This window comes from Melitaea cinxia, chromosome Z, assembly GCF_905220565.1.
Source record: "Melitaea cinxia chromosome Z, ilMelCinx1.1, whole genome shotgun sequence".
NCBI classification, from domain to species: Eukaryota; Metazoa; Arthropoda; class Insecta; order Lepidoptera; family Nymphalidae; genus Melitaea; species Melitaea cinxia.
In genome coordinates, this window is record NC_059424.1 from 5,131,959 (window position 1) to 5,144,377 (window position 12,419).

Here is a 12,419-nt window from a genome sequence, read left to right on the forward strand (position 1 = left end):
ATAAAATTGGAGTGTATGTTTTAATTATTAAAATAACCGTTTTTAATAAATGCAAATGGATGTATATACATTAAATATACTAAAATATTATTTTTTTCACAATTTTTGTCTGTCTGTCTGTTTGTTCCGGCTAATCTCTGAAATGGCTGAATCATTTTTGATGAGGCTTTCACTGGTAGATACCTAATGTAATAAGGAGTAACTAAAGCTACTTAACTGAACAATAACTTTTTGTTAAATTCCACGCGGACGAAGTCGCAGGCACAGCTAGTTAATTATATTTTTAATGAAAGCAATTAATATAATTTAGTTCAGTTTAAATATTCTTCAATCACGATTAATATTAACACAATTTATTACATAAATCAGTATTTCTCAGTAAAATACGTCAATGTATCTGACCTTTACACGTGCTTACATTTTATTTTCTCGTTTATAAATAATTTCGGATTTATGAAAACGAAACGAAATATTCAAAGCGAAAAGCTTATAATTGATACTTTAAATACTACTAGTGGTCGCCCGTATATACGGGTGTGTGTGTCAAATACATGCTAGTGTGTGTAATGCTTTTTTAAAATTGATTTAATGTATTTTTATACATAATTAAAAAATATATTAGCATTCTGCACTCCTTCTCTATATAAAATATAAATGTGCGAAATTTCATATTCCTCTGTCCGCGCAATTTTCTTATAAAGGAGTACAAATTTTTTTGGCTAACGTTTTAACATATAGATTTATTTTAAACTTTAATAAGCTTCGTGCATTTAATAATTTAAATACTATATATTTACATTTAATAAGAGTATAAACACACTTGAATCATCAGAAAGGTAACTTTTCTTTCGGCTTGTAAGTTAAAAAGAAATCTCTATATTGTGGAACCACGACTGGCGTTTGTCCGGGAAGTCCGCAGTTAGTCAATGTATCGCGAACTTTTTCTTCATCTAGACCTTTGCACTCACACAGTTCCGTCAAAAACTCGTTCCATTCATCCCAGTTCAACTCTGACTTACTGTATTTAACAAAAATAGATAATTAGTTTCAAGAAAACAAATAAAAAAAAGAACCAATAAAAATATTAAAGTTAATTTCTCTAGAATTAATTAATTTTCTCGCACTCCGACGACTACTTTTAATGTTAACTAGCTGTGCACGCGACTTCGTCTGCGTGAATTTAATAAAAAAGTTATTGTTCAATTCGCAGAGTTAAAAAATAAATAAATTTATAAAATAAAAGAAGACTAAGTTACTCCTTATTACATCAGCTATCTGCCAGTGAAAGTCCAGTCAAAATTGGTCCAGCCGTTTCAGAGATTACCCGGAACAAACTGACAAACAGACAGACAAAAATTGTCAAAATTTTTTATTTTGGTACGTGTACCGTGTATGCATTCGTATGCATTCAGTGACAAGTGAAAGTCCTGTCAAAATCGACCCAGCCGTTACGAAGATTAGCCGGAACAAACTGACAGAAAGGCAGACAGACAGACAGACAGACAAAAATTGTAAAAAATGTAATTTTGTTATATGTACCGAGTATACATCCATATGAATTTAATAAAAAGCGGTTATTTTAATATTACAAACAGACACTCCAATTTTATTTATTTGTATAGATTATATTTTCATAGAATATTCCAAGTCACTGCTACAAAAAAAAAATTAATGAAGTTTTATTACAAAATAATATTCATCTCTTTTCTTTTATACCAGTATCTATAATACTCTACTAGTAAGCTGATAATATTTTGTTATAAGTATTTTGGAATTCCCTTTAATAAACACGAAAGTAAAAGTTATTTAATATGTATTAATGAAAAATGTCTTTGAACGGCGCAAAATGATTGCAAAGGTTATTAAAAATAAAGAGAACTGTGTACTATGGATTGAAATTTATATAAAAATGGTATGAATGGAGTAAAATTGAAAACATCAGTCTTGGCTATAAAAAATTAATTCTTGTGTGGTCACACAAGCAAGCACAAAAACATAACTTTAAAATAAAACCGTTTTGGTATAAGCCATTATGTCTTACGTTTTATGTCATTATTATCTCCATTAAATAATTTCTGAATATTACAGAGATGTTTGAGTTTTGAAAAAAAAGATTAAATTGAAGTCATACCTGAACTTATTGAATAGTATCCCAGTATCCGTCATCGTTATTTTTCTATCATCCAAAAGCTTACACTGCCTCATCCAAAAATCTGAATTATATAATGTTATTGTTGTTCCGTCTCTTTTCTTATCCATCATCTTAGAAAACTCGAAAAATTGACCTTCAAGTGAAGCCGGTTCTTCTTCACCCATTTTAATAGTTTTACAAACTGCGATAAAGACTCAAGCAAATTAATGTTAATGAAACAAAATGTTATAAGTTCAAATCGTTTCGTTTTCTAATTATTTTCAAGTTCATTTTCTAAAAAACATTGAAATCGAGTTACTCAAAGCGAATAAATTAAAAAATAAATACTATCTTATAAAGGTACTTATGTTGCACGTGTAGCGAACTGAGATTCTTATAACAAAGGAGAAAATTATTTTATTTGTAGTTCGCAAATTGGTATCCTTTTGAATTACTTGCGCAATTGAATTACAATTCCCAGTATGAACGGGGGATTCGAATTAAAATTTCTACATAGAAATGTTTTTTTAAGGTTACTAAAAAGCAAAGCGTTGCTAGGCAACCGATGACATTGTTGTAATTCATCTTAACGATGAGAATGGTAACACCATGGTAATACACATTCTTGGTTGATACAAGTAATTTTAGAAATACTACAATTTATTTTGAACTAGCGACCCGCTCCGGCTTCGCACGGGTATAAAATAATAATAAAATGATTTAAATCGATCCAGTAGTTTTGATTTATTCATTACTGCCCGTGGCCCGCACGCGTTAACTTTAGAGTAAAAGCCGGTCGAAACCGCCGCAAACGCTACGTACCGCAATTTTTAAATCTGTAATATCTTCGAAAATATTCATTTAAATCATATGCTGTTAAAGATCATATAGGTCTATATTAAATCAACAATGTATTTAAGGTATTTAATTAGATAAGGATTAATGTTGTATTGGTTAAAATCGCTTTGAAAATTAGCCATTATTTGTCGTAAAAAGTAAATGACAAAAAAATGTTATTGTGGGATAACCATAAGAGATAGACATATACCATAGCAGAGTTTTCTGTAGACCTTTTCAATGTGTACAATACTTAGTACATTATTGTGATAAATCTCGTAGGGTTCAGGTTGCGTTTGCAATGTAAGCGGAAAAAAATTAATTATTTACGACATCACATTAGAAACCTCAAAAATAACAGTATTTCTCCACTATTTAATGGAAGTTATTATACATATAAGCCTTCCTCTTCAATCACTCTATCTATTAATCGTAGTTTTAGGGTTTTTTTTTTTTTTTACACAATACACACACGGTCTTCTGTTCCTAAAGTAAGCAACTTAATGCTTGTGTTATAGGTAACAGCCGACTGGTATATAGCTACATTTTTTTTTGATAAACATACTTATAAATAATACATATATAAATATATAAATAAATATTTATATTACACCCAGACTCGGGGTGGGAATCGAACCCATAACCCTCGGAGCAGAAAGCAGGGTCACTACAAACTGCGCCAACGGGCTAGTCAAAAGAGTCAAGATTTAAGCATACATAGGGACATAGGGACATAGTGACAGAGAAAGCGACTTTGTTTTATACTATGTAGTGATGATGAATATTGTTAAGGGCATATGGTAAGTGCTGCATTAGCAACTGCCTAGTTGTCAGGAATCGCCTTAAAATCGGCTTAATATGCATCGAAACACTCACCGTGTTAAGCCGTTCCAAAATTTCAACCTTTACATGCGTGCATCAGTTCAATTATTGGACCGGTGGGTTAACGGGATTATCTGAAATTGGCGAAATTGGTTTTGGTGCGAATTAGTAATTACGTACTAATAAATTAATAACATTCTAGAAATCTAAATTTCAAATACAAGCGTGCAGTGCCCCCTATCTCTGTAACGTCAGATTTCCGTTGTAGTTCACTAATTATTTGATTATAATCGACATCGATAATATATTATATTTGGACATCCTTGCTTCCATGCATATCTATTTATTTAACACAATTGCATTCAATAATTGGTCAAAAGGACAAGTTAAAATATAGACAAAAATCAACAACGAATGTAATATTTGAAAAATTGAAAAAAAAAAATCAATAATTACCGTAATTTAAGAGCAGGTTGGTATTAGGAAGTCAAGCATTATTATTTACATATAATTTTAATTGCAGGTGCTATATTTTGCAACACTACCTTCGATACCTATCTATGCTGGCCTCCAACGAAAGCGAACACCGTCATACAACAAAATTGTCCAAACGTTCGTCTCAGCGATCCATCAAGTATATCAATTCTTATTAAAGTTTTGTATAGTTGTGTGTTTATTATTATTCTTGTATTGTCGTAAACTTATTAAATGTATTGCTAACCTTACACGTGTTTCTTCTTATTCTGAGCTTTTTATAGGGACTAAGCTATAAATATCGGTTGGTATTCACTGAAAATATTATGTGAATGTAATAATTTAAAGTATTGGAAAAAGATAAGACGTAGATTTCTTCTCAACTTGGCTTCACAGTTATTTTATTTAATTTTTTTAATCTTCAATTTAATTCAATTATCGGAGTTAAAAAATAAATAAATTTCTAAAATGAAAGTAGCCTAAGTTACTACTTTTTACATCAGTTATCTGTCAGTGGAATACCGGTCAAAATTGGTCTAGTATTTTCAGAGATTAGCCGGAACAAACACACAGACAGACTGACAAAAATTGTAAAAAAAAATTATTTTGGTATATATGTTGTTTCACCCATATGCATTTTGTAAAAAGCGGTTATATTAATATTACAAACAGACACTCTTATTTAATATGTATAGATATAGATGTATAGATGTATAGATATAGATGTATAGATATAGATGTATTTGATTCGAATTTGATTGAATTGATTGAAATTTGATTTGATCGAAGTCGATCGAATGATCGAATTTTCTGACTTTTCACTAAAACCATTCAATTTCACTTATAAGATACACATCACTAACGTTACAAAAGACGTCAGTTGTATAGCTACAGGTATAAGCATGTCGGCGTCGCCGACGCAAGAAATTTCAGCCATCCAAAAAGAGCCCACCGCAGCTAAATAAGTTTTCACTTCAAAAACATTATCTTCGAGATTCTACAATATTATTATTTTCATGTGTTCAACAGCGCGGTCGCGAATTAAACCCTCGCATGTTAACATATTTTTTGAAATGTAACAAAAAGTTATTGTTCAGTTTGCAGTGTTATAAAATAAATAAATTTCTAAAATAAAAGTAGCCTAATTTACTCCTCATTATATCAGCTATCTGCCACTGAAGGTCCCGTCAAAATCGGTCTGGCCGTTTTAGAGTTAAGCCGGAAAAAACAGACAGATAGACAGACAAAAATTATAAAAAATGTTATTTTCATCCATATGCATTTAATAAAAAGCGGTTATTTTAATATTACAAACAGACAATTCAATTTTATTTATTTGTATATATTTATTTCTTGGTGATTAATACAAAGGTCTATTTTAGTTAACATAGTATATTTGATGCAAATATATGCTCTTTTTTAGGATTTGCTTACCGAAAATGTGGATACAAAGGCCTTTGGGAAGGTCGTCGTCCAACTGAGGCAAGTGCTATAGGATGGACTAACTTTACACCGTGCTTTCCTCCAGACATCCAAACTCTTTTCGTCGAAGTCTCCAACGACAATGACACTCAAGTAAGTATCTGTACGTCTTTTATTTTTTTTTTTTTTCAGGGAATACGGAAACTGCATCAACAATAACCATATAAAAATATCTTTCAATAAACGGAGAATAGATATTGCTTGACCTTTAGATAAAACTAAATTTAAAAATAACCAATTCGCATATCAGTCTGCATTACTGTACAATAAAATAAATAACATATTAAATATCTACCCACTAACAAAAGTCTAAACAACTGATCTGGTAACTAAACTTCTGCTAACTATAAATTACTAGAAAACTGAAATGTTATTACAAAGAGAAGGTTTGTAATATTAATTAAACGCTTCAGACTCAAAGGCCCTCAGTAGGATTTTCTTTTATGTCGGGGGTCCGGAAACACACATGTGTGTATTAACACAAGCACAAACGCCCAGACTACGACAAACATCTATATGACCGATACAAAATTCTGTCATGAGCGGGGATCGAACTCGCGACCGCCAGCGCAACAGCTAGTCCTGTGACCACTGCGCTAACGCGTCGTCAACATGCATAATAAGTTTCTATTTTATTAAGATATATAGCATAATATAGCACAGCCTAATTGTGGGGTATCTTATATATGCGCACACTTAACCACTTACTCACATTCACACAAATACACACACACACAGACACTCACAAACAAAATTAACATTTTGTATTATTTGACATTGATTAATACTGTAAGCCTCGATGGATGAGCGGGATACCGAGTAACACGGGACACCAGCCAGTACAGGGCCATCTTACGACCTGTTTTCGATCGATTTATTGACAATAGAGCAAAAAAGAATAAATTGCGTCTTGTAAAGAATAATCTATTTGTACAAATAGGCACAAATATTTGTGGAAATCAAACCTAAGGTCGGTGTCCTACAAGAACTACTACGACAGAATGGTTGTTTTATTAGAACTAGTGGTCGCCCAGTGGTCGATTATACGATAATAATAAACAAAATAGTATACATGCGAGTGTGTGTATCATATACATGGTAGTGTATGTAATGTTTTTTCCATTGATTTAATGTATTCCTTATGCATAATTTTATAATATAATTTTATAATATAATATTAGCACTCTGCGCTCCTTCTCTATAAAAACTATAAGTGTGCGAAGTTTCATACTCATCCGTCAGCGAAATTTTCCTAAAAAGGGAGCCAAAGTTTTTGCTTCACGTTTTAATATATAGACTAGCTAGCTAGCTGTGACGGCGACTTCGTCCGCGCGGAATTTAACACAAAAGTTATTAAGTTCGCAGAGTTATAAAATAAGCAATTTTTTTAAATATAAGTAGCCTAAGTTACTCCTTAATGCATCAGCTATCGGCCAGTGAAAATCCCGTCAAAATCGACCCAGCCGTTTCAAAGATAAGCCGGAACAAACAGACAGACAAAAATTGTAAAAAATGTTATTTTGGTGTATGTACCGTGTACATATAGATTTAGCTTAAAGCGATTATTTTTATATTATAAACAGACACCCTCATTTTATTTATTTGTAAGATATAAGTATAGATATAAGTAAATAACAAAAATAAATCTTATTAGTATAATGCGATTGCGAATTTTGAAAAATCGCGAATATTCGAGAGTGGGAATGTGAGAATGCAAATATTCGTTACATCACTAGGAGATAGTATAGTATGTAGAATATTTGCATACGTATGCATAACATTATAGTAGGTGGGTTTATTTATGTTAAGTAATTAACAAGCAACACATTAAGAAAATACTCTATAATGAAACCAAAATTAATAAAAAAAAACTATATATTAAATGTAGCAGACATAAGAAGAGGTGTTACAAAATAAATCTATCAATCACAAGCCTTTTCTTTATAACCATGACAAACATTTTTTTTTTTTTTTGATAAAAACTAGCAATTAAGTTTAGGTTTAGCAAGTAGGTATTTCAGATCAATATATATGGCATGGTCCCTTTCAGGTATAGGCCTCCTCCAGTTGCCCCCATTTTTTCCTGTCGTTAACTGTTTTCATCCAGTCTCTTCCTAACAATTGAAGTAGTGTTGCCCAAATTCAGTCTTGGTCTTGCAGTCTTGGTCTTGTTCTTGCGTTTTTGCAAGACCAAGACCAAGAACAAGACCGCGTATTTTTAGCAAGACCAAGACCAAGACTGACCGTGCAAGACTTGAGCAAGAACAAGACATAGCCTGCAAGACTCTTGCGTCTTGCAGCTAGGACTTAGCGCTATTTCACTGAGTAGTTAGGTGTAACAGTTCGGTGTATAGGTAGGTACGCTTAGGAATTCTATGAGACGCAAAAAACTGTATCAAAGAATATGAAAAACTGGACCTATGCGCATTACGACTAATACCATAAACATAGCGAATAAAAAAATATCTATTAAAATCAAACTGAGTGCATGCATAGTTATGTTTTAACCATCGGCACTTTGATAATGCGGCATCAAAGGTTTTGTACTTACTTCTCAAAGAAATTTGCCGCTTTTCGGAAGTACATGGTTATGATACACGCGCCGGCGGCTTCTTTTGAAATCTAAAACAATCGTTGCCGCCACGCCGAAATCATAACATTTGACACTATTTGATTGCCGCCATAGGGCGTAGGTATACTCATGCAAAATAATTTCGAATTTTAAGAGTACCTACAGGTGTTCCAAAGAATAAATAAGTTTCAGAGTGCTTAGAATGAAAATGAATACATTATACTGATCACGCAAGTAGTATTATGATTAGGATAAAATGGTAAGGATAGGTAGTAGATGTCATATTAATTCATTCTAGTAAGTATATATTATAATATTGATTACTTATATGGTTTTAAACTAATTACTTAGGTACTATTATTGTACATTTAGTCATTATATTTCTTAAGTTTTTACAAGAAAAAATAGCAAAAAGTGTTCAAATATCACCCGTTTAATAAATATTGTAGCCACTTTTAAATATACTTGAAACGTGTAAAAAAATTCTACAAAACTAATAAAATAATATAAAAAGCGTAGGTACTTACCTACTAATAAAATAAAAAGCCTGCGATAAGAGTTTTGTATTACTTACCAGCCCGAATATCTCTGAGAGAGATGATGAGAGTAAGTATTTACTAGCTGTGCCCGCGACTTCGTCCACGAGGAATAGTAACTTTGGAGGTATAGTGACGTTCAGGACTTATTTATTTATTTTAAAACTTCTGTCATCAAACATACAAACGAACTCTTCAGCTTTATAATATTAGTATAGATGTACGCCAAAACATTCACTTATATGTAAAGAATAGTGATTGGCACTAATTCTTTACATATATTTTAAAACTCTTTTATTAAATTTCTTATAAGTTGAGATTTCAATCTCTTTCTAGACAGATAAGTATTGTTCTTTAAAATACAGTCAAGTTATTGTAATTAATTTGTTTTTTTACATGTTTTAGCAAATGTAAGCTTATAAATCATAAATGTTTATTAAGAAACAGTTACTTCCATGGAAAACGACATATAGGTCAGTTAATTTTTCGAATTTCTTATCAAATCTTCAGTTATTTATTAATCTGCTTGATCTTTACTATGGCTATGTTAATTCAAGCTCACAATGTTCCAATTCTAATACGTTTTTCTAAGATTTAAAGTAAACTTTAATAAATAGTAATAGACTAATAGGTAATTGCAAGACTTGCAAGACTCTTGCTGCAAGACCAAGACCAAGACCAAGACTGGGAGCGCAAGACCAAGACCAAGACCAAGACCAGGTGTATTGGCGCAAGACCAAGACCAAGACTGGCTAAGTCTCGTCTTGTTCTTGCATTTGGGCAACACTAAATTGAAGTATGTCGTCTATCCAGCGAGCTTTTGGTCTGCCTCTTTGTCTTTTTCCTCCCGGTAACTTGATTAAGTAATTGAAATAAAACTTCCTTAAACTCGCCTGACATGGGGGTTAAGCTGGTAAGTGCTGGAGCAGCGCCCACTGCGGTGCTATAAATGCACGGTCATCGGACATACTCACCCAACGTGTCTGTTCGCGGTCGACCGAAGCATGCTGTGCTACCGGTGCGTGAAGGAGGGTCACATTGCTTGCACCTGTACTGCTACGCCGTGTTGTGCAGTCTACACCAGCGCCTGCAAACCGGCGGCGCACATTATAGGGGGGAGCGAGATTGTCGTCCCCCAAAGATAAGAAAAACTGTTGGGCGTAACTCAATCGCTCCCAGTAACCATAAAGCTACAAAGGAAGCTGCGGCTATGTCACCGTAGTACTTCTCCTCTCCACTCCGAGGCAATAGAGTGCTCTCGGTGCCCGTGAGCGCTCTATGATCGAAGGAGGCCGCAACAAGTGTGGCCAACCGTCGGGGCATCGCAGTGCATGCTAACGCGATCTCGTGGCGTCCCACTAGTACGTTGAGCGTACCGCTAGTTTTAGTGGGTAGCCGGGATTTAGCTGGTGAACGCGTAGCGACGGCGTTATGAAAGTGTGGTCGGGTGAAGCGAACGGATCAAGAGAGAGAGGTACGAGCACACATTTTCTTTCTCTCTTTCGGTCATAGCCAGTTACGTTTCGTATATCTAAGACAAAGTGCACACCTATTGTGCGAAAGAAGTTACTTCAGTCGTGTGGTCTAAAGTGCACTCCTTTTTTTTCCTTCATTTTGGTTTCTATAATAAATTGTTTTATAGGCTATAGTAGGATTTTTCTATATTAGATCAGGCTATTGTCATACATTAAATAGTAATTGGTGTAACTAGCTATGGGTAGACCTACAAAAGGTACTACGCACCTTGAAAGAATATAGATCCCCTCAAATAAACCAATAAATGTAATCAATCTAAATTAAAAGCCATACCAACACAAAATATCGTAAAAATTACATCGTCCAAGTTAACAAAAAACTCATAAAATTAAAAATACTTGGTCTAAACTAAGTCATTTTTTTTTACCAATTACCAATAGGTATCTCCCATCGAACAGAAAAAAAAACACGTAAATCGGATCAGAAATCTTAAAGTAATCAGTAGGTACATGTAAAAAAGTATCGTAAAAATTACATCGTCCTAGTAAACAAAATTGCACATAAAATAGAAAGTATTGAGTCAAACTGTATAAAAATTTTATGAGATCAAATGGAAACTATTCTACATCGAACAATCACGACAGAATTATGTAATTAACGCATCAGAAACCTCTGCGTAAACAGTGTACGTAGATAAAAAAATATATCAACCGAATTGACAATATTCTCCTTTACGAAGTCGGTGAAAAAATCGAAAAGTGAAGCTACCAAACGGTTCGGAATGCAGACTCTGTATAGAAAAACTAGCAAACAAAACTCTGCAAAATTATATATAATGGTAATATGTATCGAACAATAGTAAGCTTTAATTAATTTCTTTTAATACACCTTTTACATTTATTCTCAGACACAAACAGTGATATTAACTTTCAATGTTACATTTTCCTATATCATATTATTTTATCCAACGGGCTTTTGCGAATAATGTTTCCGCGAATTATTACGTCAGGGCTCCAGCATCTCCCTGCATACCCCCTTACCACCTTCATTTCTCTCCTATTCGGGATGCAGTCCTCCGCGAGACCCTGTTGCACACGCACGTGCCATAGTGCAGTTATTGCGTTGCGAGTTTTGGTGATTTAAAACATCGAAGATGGATTGGCTGAAATACATGGTAAGTACAAGTATGAAGTTATTCTTGTCTGTTTGTTGATATTATTTTTCCTGTCTCTGTGCCAGCCGTATAAGCGTTAAAGTCTTTAGTGCGACAATTTACACCCAACACATAGAGATGGTGCAGGTTCGAATCCCGGGTACGTCGAAATTTTCAGCTTTATCTTTAAAATAATATTATTTCTTATATTGGCGTTGACCAATAATGTCCTGCAATATAAAATACTACCAACGCTTATTAAAATGCTTTAAAACTATATTGCTAGTTGAAACTTAATTTACTATTAAACTACAAAAATTAATATTATTACTTATTTATTAATTTATTTTTTAATTTATTAATTTATTTTATTTTATTAGTTTTAATTTACTAGAATAAGTTTTAACTACCTACTCTAAGTTTAGGTTAAATATTAGGTAGGTCTTTGTGATTAGTTTAAGCAATATAGATAGATATTAGTTTCAAGTTAGGTAGGTATTACTTTCAATTTGCTAGATGAAGATTCAACTACCTAGCTGTATAAAAAAATAATACATAGCAATAAAATGGGTCTTGGGTGTAAACTAAAAATGTTCGAAACGAAGCCAAAAGGCGCAGATTTACTGAATGGTAATTTAAGTTCAATGTTCTAAAACCAAAGCCTACCTTCGAAATTTAAGCCTTACCCTAACATGCAGTGACGTAGCGAGCTTAACTCGCACCCAGTGCACAATACCTTTTTAGTCCCTCCCCCAATCTTCAACGGGTTTAACCCCCTCCATCTTCAAGAAGCTGATCAGGTCATATACTTCCAATATCATTGAAGTAACACGGTACCAAATTTCGAATCGATCGGACATAATGAAGTTAGATCCCCTCATCAACTAGAAAAGAGCTGATTATTTTCAAACGGCTGAACAAATTTTCATGAAACAT

General features: G+C 33.1%; 1 protein-coding gene across 1 annotated transcript; it reads right to left on the reverse strand.

Annotated features, from left to right (window-relative positions):
* Nucleotides 1–774: 774 nt before the first annotated feature.
* LOC123668684 (tubulin polymerization-promoting protein homolog) lies at nt 775–2,316 on the reverse strand. The gene is made up of 2 exons (XM_045602390.1): nt 2,132–2,316; nt 775–1,018 (listed from the first exon to the last, which is right to left on the reverse strand). The coding sequence occupies exons 1-2, from the start codon at nt 2,314–2,316 to the stop codon at nt 829–831; spliced, it is 375 nt and encodes a 124-aa protein (XP_045458346.1). The 3' UTR covers nt 775–828.
* Nucleotides 2,317–12,419: the final 10,103 nt, after the last annotated feature.

Coding starts and splice junctions, on each gene's coding strand:
- LOC123668684 (XM_045602390.1), bottom strand. CDS start 2,316: ATGGGTGAAGAAGAACCGGCTTCACTTGAAGGTCAATTTTTCGAGTTT. Junction 1,019..2,131: donor ATACTATTCAATAAGTTCAG/GTATGACTTCAA, acceptor TGTTAAATACAG/TAAGTCAGAGTTGAACTGGG.